Raw genomic sequence first — 9,272 nt, 5'->3', positions numbered from 1 at the left:
GTAGGAGGGGAAGGGGTTGGGCTGAGGGGGGGCGGAGGCGCTGCCGCCATCTTGTGTGGGGGCGGGCAGGGGGCTGCGCGTGCGCGCGGCCGTTAACGGCCTCCACGTGTGGCGGCGGCGCCATGGGGCGGAAGCTCGACCCGCTGAGGGAGAAGCGCGGCCCCGGGCGCAAGGCCCGCAAGCAGCGGGGGGCCGAGGTGGAGCTGGCCCGCTTCTTGCCCCACGGTAAGTCGAAATAAAGCCGAAATATTCCCGGTGCGGTGCGGGTGGTGCCGCCTGACCGCCGCTTGTTCTCTTCCCGCAGAGGAGGAGAGCGGCAGGAGGAAGTTGTCCAGCCACGCGCGGAGGAGGTGAGGGGGGTCCCGGGGTCCGGGCCCCGTCCCGGTGCTGCTCTCCTTGGGCCTCACGGCGCGTTCCCTCCGCTGCAGGGCTGCCAAGAGGCGACTGGGAGCGGCCAGCGGCCCGGCGGGGAGGAAGGCAACGGGAGGAGGGCGGCAGCCGGCAGGTGAGTGCTCTGGGGATGCCTTTGGGCTCGCTTCTGGGACCTGCTGCACCAGGTAGGGGCACATCCACTAAGGAATAAAACAGCAAAGGGCCTCTCTTCTGTGCTGTCAAGCCGCTTCTGAACTCCCTGCATAAACACCATCAGGATTTTACAACCATATTTTAACGTGGTAGCCTACATAACCCTTTGTAAAGCTGCTTTGTGGAGGGTTAAGAACACCTCTTTTGTTTTTTGACTGCCAAAATTGACGTGGAGGGCAAGCAGACCCCTCTCATTGATAGGCAGCTCAGGTCCGTTGTGCACACCCAGTGAAAAACACAGGGCAGTTGCTTTTGTTAACAACACCTAGCTTCTAACTGCCTGTTCTACCTGTAGCTAAAGAGCAGGTGTCCCCTCAGAAGGAGACGCAACCCAAAAGGGCAGCAGGACAAGCCCCGCAGCGCAAGTCTGGCTTCAGTGACGGCAATGCGAAATGGCTGACCCCAGCCAAAGCCAAAAAGAACTCGTCTAAAGGAAACAATGTGGAGTTATCCAGCGATGGGGAGGTGGAAGAGGGCAGCTGGGAGATGGAGGAGGAGGAGGACGAGGATGAGAGCGGAGAGGAGATGGTGGATGATTATGGCGCCTCATCATCTGAGGAGGAAGAGGTAAGAACTTTTTGCATTTAATTTAATTTTGCAAGAAATACTTGACTTTTCTGGCTGTAAAGGCCCAGTAGGCTTAGGGGAAAAGGCTGACATTACTGGGAGGGATGGACAATGAGGTGATGGAGAGCTTTGTCCTTTTTTGCCTCACGAGAGCAATTTCAAGTTTAGCAGCTGATGCCTGCACAACATTCAACGTCTTTTTTGTTGTCCATTTTAAGCACAGCAGATAGATAAATGTCACAGGTGGCAAGGAGTTAAGGGGTATTCATCAATACTGTTTCGTTAACCTCTTGTCTCTCTGTTTAGCTGCTGCCTATTGAAAAAGCTGCCCTGAAGCAGAAGTCTGACAGGTAAGGATTCGAGAACGTCGCAAGACAGCAGAGTCTTCCGTGGTTCAGTGAGGAGCCTGAGTTGCTCATTCTTTTCTGTCCTCTCTGACATCCAAGAGGTGATGATTGTGAAGAGCCTGTGCAACGAATTGTTTTGTATAAAGCGTCCATTCTTTTCTTTACACCTAGGGGAGGCCTCAGTGAAGATGACAGTGAAGAGGAGGAGGAGGAGACAAGCATGCACAAGACAGGACAGAAGGAAGAAGAGAGCAAAGATCTGCAGCTCAACCTGGATGTAGATGAAGAGTTCAAATTGCCAACTAACGAGCAGATTGAGAAAGAGAATATCCTTTATTTGCGTGACATCTATAAGCCATATGCATGCAGCAGTACGGAGCCTGGGCACAGCTGAAGAGCTTTCAGCTTTATCACGTGTATTGTTTAGCAAGATGCCTGATGAGGCATTTTTAGATGAGCTGCCTTAGCAGTTACTGTATAGTGCTGTACTATAGTATAGCTAGGAAATACGTTATGCCCTGTAACGGGCTGAGAGCCTGCCCCAATCTTCCTTCTTTCTAGTCCTAAATGCATATGGATCTGTCACATAGCGTCATTCCCTTCTACCCTGATTTCCGAGCAGGTGTTTGTCTAACCCAGTCATAGAGCCCCTGGCAGTAGCGATTCCAGCATACAAAGTGCTTGCTCTAGGGCTTTGGTGATTTTCATTTCCTGGCTTTCCCTGTGCAATTTAATCTTGCTTCTTCTCTTTCTCTTTTGTTCGCCATAGTTGTCTTTGGGGAACATCTGATCTCCTTTCTGATGCAGATAAAGTTTTCAGCATTGGAGGACCTTTTTCCCATTTTTTTCCCTGTTTATTTAAACTAAACCATATTCTTTCAAGAGTCTCACAATTTCTGCCTTGTGGACTTCCCTGTACAGCTCTGTCCTTTGAATCCCCCTTTCTGGTGAACTCTGTGGGAAGCTTAAACGCTGAGTTCCGTAGATGTGCGTGCTCCAACAAGGCCTTTCTGGTGCTGGTGTTGTGACGATTCAAGACTCCCGCATGAGTGATTGAGCCTGAAACAAACTTAATGTGCAAGTTTATTGGTGGGTTGTCATCCCTTAATGGTCCTTCTACCTAACGAGCCACTGGACCTGCACATCATTCACCAGCGCATCAAGGGCAACATGGAGGTGCTGCAGGACTTCAGGGTGAAGCGGGAGGAAGGGCGCACGCGGCAGGAGTACCTCGCCTTACTGCGCCGGGACATGGCTGCCTACTACTCCTACAGCGACTTCTTGCTCAAGAAGCTCATGGACATCTTCCCACTCCCTGAGGTAGATTCCTCCCTAGGTTGCACCTTGGCTGACAGGTGAGGACGTGGCAGCCTCCCTAGCTCATCATTTTTACGTCATTTCTTTTGCTTTCTTTTGTCCAGCTGATAAACTTTCTGGAAGCCAACGAGGTTCCCCGTCCCGTCACCATTCGTACCAACACCCTCAAGACGCGGCGACGGGACCTGGCACAGGTGAGAGCAGAAACCAGTGGCTGTTGCCTGCGCTGCCTGTCGCACAGGGTTGTGCCTCAGCCCCGTCTCGTTGTCTTGCAGGCTCTCATCAACCGTGGCGTGAATCTTGACCCCTTGGGAAAGTGGTCAAAAACCGGACTTGTTATTTATGACTCCTCCGTGCCCATCGGTGAGATCCCCCTTCCTGTCACAGGGCTGAGCTGACCCACTCTTGGCTCTCTTTATTTCACAAGCTGTCTTTTGTTCCGCCTTCCCTGCCCAGGTGCCACCCCTGAGTATCTGGCTGGGCACTACATGCTGCAGGGAGCTTCCAGTCTTCTCCCCGTCATGGCTCTGGCTCCGCAGGAGAACGAACGCATCCTGGATATGTGCTGTGCCCCGGGAGGCAAGACCAGCTACATAGGTACCACCCGAGAGCCTTTCTTGGCAGGCCTGGGAGGGATGCTCTGCAAAGTGATGCATTTCCACTAGTGTGTGCAGAAAGTGGAAACAGAATGGGACTGAATTCAGGGAAAGAAGGGGGGTGGCTGTGCATGGGCAAAAGTTCGGGAGGTTTTCAGCCCTTTGCTGATGTGTTTTGCCCTCCGGCAGCTCAGCTCATGAAGAACACAGGGATGATCTTGGCCAATGACAGCAATGCTGAGCGGCTGCGTAGCGTGGTGGGGAACTTGCATCGTCTGGGGGTCACCAATGCTGTGGTGAGCAACTGTGACGGACGGCAGTTCCCCAAGGTATGTTCCTGCTTGCTCTGGGGTGTTCTTCCTGTGCAGTTGTGCTGTCCCTTCAGCAACGCTTTGTTCTGTGAAGTTGTTTCTCACAGAAGGATAAGCAGAGCTTCAGGGGAGTGTGCTTGTTGCTTCATGTGGAAACATGAAAGGAGATGGGAAGGATGGAGAGCTCTTTCCTGCTTTCCCAGTCACCTGGTTCCATTTCTAGTCTCAGTCTTGTTCTCAGTCCCTACCAATGAGCATAACTCTAAATGTATGTCTGCCTGCAGGTACTTGGAGGGTTTGACCGTGTCTTGCTTGATGCTCCTTGTAGCGGAACAGGCGTCATTTCCAAGGATCCTGCTGTCAAAACCAATAAGGTGAGTGCCCAGTGGGGATGCTGGATGAGGGATCAGGTGTGCGTCCTGAGAGGGAGGACTTTAGGACATCTGGTTTCTTGGGAGATCTCTACAGTAGGGAAACTCATTTTTCCTGCTTTTTTCTACTCTGCCTGTTGCACTGGAGCTAGTTTTTTTTTTTTTTTTTGAGATTAGTTCTGCAGAAGACCACAGAATCTCTTATATCTTGTGCCTTGCTCTCCTGCCACCCCTCCATCCACAGTAGTTTCAGAAGCCTGGGGGTGCTTCCTTGTACCTCCGGCGTCCTAACCTGTCTTTCCCTTTCAGGATGAGAAAGACATCCTGCGCTGCGCTCACCTGCAGAAGGAGCTGCTTCTCAGCGCTATAGATTCGGTCAATGCTGCCTCAGAGACAGGGGGCTACGTTGTGTACTGCACCTGCTCCATCACAGTAAGTCCACGCTGTCCTGGTCATCTCCTCGGGGGCTGGCAGGCCTCGGGTCCTAACATTTAATCTCTGGCAGGTGGAGGAAAACGAGTGGGTGGTGGATTATGCCCTGAAGAAACGCAATGTCCGTTTGGTGGCCACGGGACTGGACTTTGGCAAGGAAGGTTTCACCAGGTGCGTGCCAGTTCACCAGCTGACCAGGGTTCACCAGGGGCATTCTGTCATTTCTCATCCCTTTTCCTCCTCCAGGTTCAAGGACCGGCGTTTCCACCCCTCCCTCAAGCATACACGGCGTTTCTATCCCCACACACACAACATGGATGGGTTCTTCATTGCCAAATTCAAGAAGTTCTCTAACGCCATTCCCAAGGCACAAAAAGGTAACCTGGTACTACTGGAGCTCTGCTGAGCTGCCTGGGCCTGCTCTCATGGGCTGCTTGCCACGCAGAAACCACGTGGGTTCTTCCTGCAGCACTTCTCTCTCTTGTTGCAGATGAAGAACCCACTGTGGAAGCAGCAAGTCCGTCTGCTGGCCCTGAGGCTGTCGTGGAGCCTCAGCCAAAAAAGAAGAAACTTGAGGACACACAAATTGCCCAGGAACAGAAAAAAACCAAGCCTGCTTTGAAGAAGAGACGTTCTTTGCAGGGGCAGAGGAGACCCTTGAAGGCTGTCCCGCGTTCTTTCCAGAAGCCACACGCTCAAGTCTCTGCAAGGAAGAAGCACAAGGTGAAACAGAACGGACAGTGAGAGGAACTGCTCTTCAGGTGTTGTATCCCTCTGTAGGGAGCAGAGGTCAGCGGGCTGTCCTGGCTGCGTGTACACCACGTTGCTTTTCCTGCTCTGTGCAGATACTCACCGCAGTGCTGAGTGCCCAGGACAGCCATAACAACCCCCTTCACTCCTTTCTCTCCTCTGCATCAAGGACTGACACACTGACCCATTAAAAGTTTTATACTCTTGCTCAAATCTTGTCCTTTTCCCTCGAGCATTGAACAGAGAACTCTGTCGTGTCCCCTTTCTCCTTTGCAACAGAAGGAGATCTCCTTCCGCTTCCATCCGATGCCCTGGTATTTTCGGTGTCTGTTCTTACTGCTGTTGTCACTGCGCCATGGATGTTTGGGGGCAACAGTGAAATCGTAGCTGCCTCAATGAGGTGTATGTTGAAACCTCACCCTGTCAGCAGGGTGCTTAGGGCAGGACTGGAGCTCCTAGGTCAGTGCTCCTGTGCTGGTCCCCAGCTCCATGTCATCACTGTCTGCTGGTCCACTTCACTCTTGTGCTTGTCCCCAGTTCTTCCTGGTGCTCCTCACAGAACGGTCAGGGTTGGAAGGGGCCTCCCAAGGCCATCTGCTCCAACCTGCTGCTCACATGGGGCCACCCAGAGCAGGTTGCCCAGGACCATGTCCAGGAGGCTTTTGGAGATCCCCAAGGAGGGAGATTCCACAGCGTCTCTGGGCAATCCCAGAACTCTGTCAGTCTGTCCCCAGCCATCTCCTGGGTGGCCTTCCAGGCTGCAAATGGCATTGCTGCTGGTCCTGGTGCTGTGCAGTGCTGTTCTTTTTGCCTTTTTGCTCACCCAGATGTAGTAGGTTTTTCTCAAGATGTAACAAGCAATGGCCTGGGCTGTTTCTATTTACATGGCAGCCTAGGTTCCTTTCCTTGTCAGTGTGAATTGGCATTCTCACCTTTGGTTCTGCTTTCCAGTGAATAGATGTTTTTCTAGATAAAATTTATAAGTAAGCTCTCTGCTAAGAATGCTTTCCAGTGTGTGTTCCACCCATGTTTTGGAGCTGTTCATGGGAGAACTTGACGTGCTATTACAGTGTTTTGTGTCTGGTTTTAAGGACAGCTGAACATAGTGAGGTACAGTGAGGATCTGGGGAATTACTTTGCTCCCAGTCTTTTCCAGGTTCATCAAGTAGTGAGACAGCATGAACTCCAGAAATACGTGTGCACACACAAATGACAGATAAAACCAACCGCATGCATTAGCAGAAACAGGAGAAATGGGCTATGAAGGGTGCTGAGAAACACAACACTCAAAAGAAGAAATGGAAAAAATGGCCCAGTCCTGTTCTTAATTGCAGGCCTATCAAACTTTGAGTGTGTCAGTGGACCTTCTGAATGCACGCTTTGTGGATCTCTGGTTGCTGGTCTGCAGACTTGTGGTCTGTCCACTGTCTGGCTCTCAGATCTCTTATCCTATTGTTTGGTTAGTTCAGCTTGAAGTTTGCTAGCATTTCTCAAATGCGCGTGCTTGCAGAGAAAATTGATACAAATAGCCTAACATGAAGATAGCACAGCTGGACAAACCTACTAACCAGCCAGTTTCCAGGTGACCTTGTATATATTCCTCTCCATTTTCCCATGCTTATTTCTCCCTCATCTAACTTGATGCCTCCCTTTCCCCACTTTTGATCCTTCCCATAAACATCCCGTAGTAAGTTTGGCCCCCATAATCCTCTTTAGCATTGCATAAAATTTACGAAGTACAACAGTTCCCCTCAAAGGTCCTGTGACAATTTTTTCTTTTTCCTCTAAAACCTCATGCTGATCTTGTTTTCTTTTGAGTTACAAGGTTTCTGGGTGAACCTCTTCAAGAATACCCTTCCTGTACTCCTTCTGTCTGTCAGTCTTAGGAGTCCTGGTGTTTGTTACAGCCCTTCTTATCTTCTTAGGGCTTATGTATCTGTGTGTTTAATTTATTACAGCTCTGCTTTTCTTTCTTTCTTTTTTTTTTTTTTTTTTTTTGTAGTGTTGACTAGCCATTAAACATCTCCTTACAGCTATAAATTGCTTTTCCCCCTGCTTCACAGAAAATCAGGGCAGGGAGGAGCCTCTGAATGCATCTGTCTCACTTCGAGCTTGTGTGGTGAAGTCTCTAGACTGCCTAATACACACCCTAGGGTTTTCCAGGGTCTTTCAGAAAAAAAAACAAGTCAATACTAGGCACTGATATGAAAAGAATAATTAGCAAAATGGGGAAGGTTACTTCCCTGTCTGAAGTAACAATGCATGTACTACTTCTGTCTGCGTTTCGAGTGTCCTCTGTCAGAAAAAAGGATTGTAGGGATGGGAAATGGTCAGAGGACAAGTACATCTACAAGAGGAGCAGCCAGAGTCTAGGCCTCCCTAGCATGGGGAAGGGACCACAGGGAAAGAAGTGATACAATGGGATGTAAAAGTATGGGTAACACTGAGAAGACGAACAGCAAACAAATGCTTGCTGTTTTCCAATTAGAAGAACAGATCCTAGGACCCCTCAACTTCACCATCAGCTTCTAGCACCCACAGGATGTTCCCCAGTTGGTGTAGATGGCTGCAGAACATCCTGTGCACGCTGAAAACTTGCACGGGTTAAGAAGCTAGTGAAAAATGGTTCCTCTTGGTTGTTGGTCTCTGTGCTCTGGTCTGAGGCTGTTTGAATGTCTGAAAACTGCTGCAAAAATAGCTTGCAAAAGCACGAGTTGGGGCAGAACAAAGCAAGAACTGAGGCAAAGCACGATTGCAAACAGCTGAAACTGAAGGTTTCTGTGGGAGAAGCTGAAGACAATATTGAAGGCATAATGGAAACATAAAAAAAATCTAATGGCAATATAGGTCTATCACTGATGGCAGTGATGTTGTGCTCAACACAGGGTTTGCAGCCTGCAGCAGTGTTGTCTCTTGTCAGGCTACATCCAGAGGAAGGGACTGAAATACTGCGTGTTTCAGGAATTTGGGCACAACATTTAGATCCTGGAGCACTGGCTCTTGTTGTACATAACCACGTGGATACACTTCAAGGAGCTTACAGCAGTAGATTTTTGCTCATCTAAGCTGTCCATCCGTGTTCCTAACAGGCAGAACTTGGAGAGCCTGCGCAGAGGATGCCTGTGTGTCCGACCTGCCTGGCTTAGCCAAAGACACAGTGCTGAGAAGAGTAAGGCACCTAGAGCTGCCTTCACATATGAGAGCTGGCTACACAGCTGGGCTGGTGCTTAAGGCATTTCTCTCTCTCTTTAAATAAAATCCTTTACCTCCTTTGCTGGTAGATAGCGACATTGTGGATAGGTTAGTATGGTGATTTCCCAGCTTCTGCTGCCAGTCCTTCTGCACCCAAATCTAGGTAACTACCTCTGGGCTGCTGGCTTTACTAGGCAGAAACGTGTCCACAAGTTGTGTGCTCGTGGCAGCCTCTAGCTGTAGACAGAAGCAATTTTAGGGGCGGGTTAAAGTGCAGCATCTCGGAAGTTGCAAGACTTGAAGAGTTCACGCTGGACACGCAGTTCCAGCAGAGCCTGGTGCGAGTGAGATTGTAACACTAGGGAGTTGGGTTACACGGGGATGTTATACGCACCAGCATCATGTATGTCTCAAAATGACAGCGTTAAGGAAAGCACTGGAGCTAATTTGAGTAACTGAGGCAATATTTCATCTACAAAGCACCTGTGCCAGGAGGATGCACTAAAAGGCTCTGTGACCTGGAAGAGGGGGAGCATCTCAAAGGGGCAGGGAAAGGGACATGATTTTAACATGCAATCTGCCTAAGAGATGCAGCGCAGCCAGATGCGCTGTGGAACCACCTTGGGGGCCAGCAGTGCCCCTGCTGAGTGTGAGCCGACAAAACCGGAGGCTTGCGAGCAGCGCCGCTGCCTTCCGCCGCCGCCGCCGCATCCCATCCGCAGCGGAAGCCGCGCCCCCGCCGCCGGGGCCGGCCCCCGCTCCCCCCGTGCGTTCCCCCCCGAGCCCGGCCCCGTCCCGCCGCAG

At 50.7% G+C, this 9,272-nt stretch overlaps 1 protein-coding gene across 1 annotated transcript; it reads left to right on the top strand.

The window, feature by feature from the left end:
- The first annotated feature begins 83 nt into the window (after nucleotides 1–83).
- On the top strand, nucleotides 84–5,489 carry NOP2 (NOP2 nucleolar protein). Its single transcript, XM_084501595.1, has 16 exons — nucleotides 84–225; nucleotides 305–350; nucleotides 429–505; nucleotides 881–1,152; nucleotides 1,459–1,502; nucleotides 1,671–1,825; nucleotides 2,620–2,819; nucleotides 2,921–3,010; nucleotides 3,092–3,179; nucleotides 3,273–3,413; nucleotides 3,602–3,741; nucleotides 4,008–4,097; nucleotides 4,404–4,526; nucleotides 4,600–4,697; nucleotides 4,773–4,903; nucleotides 5,017–5,489. Exons 1-16 carry the CDS (start codon nucleotides 123–125, stop codon nucleotides 5,268–5,270), a joined length of 2,052 nt encoding a protein of 683 aa, XP_084357721.1. The 5' UTR covers nucleotides 84–122; the 3' UTR covers nucleotides 5,271–5,489.
- Nucleotides 5,490–9,272: the final 3,783 nt, after the last annotated feature.

Source organism: Aythya ferina (genome assembly GCF_964211825.1).
Source record: "Aythya ferina genome assembly, chromosome: 1".
Lineage (NCBI taxonomy): Eukaryota > Metazoa > Chordata > Aves > Anseriformes > Anatidae > Aythya > Aythya ferina.
This window is presented reverse-complemented; position numbering and strand designations above follow the sequence as displayed.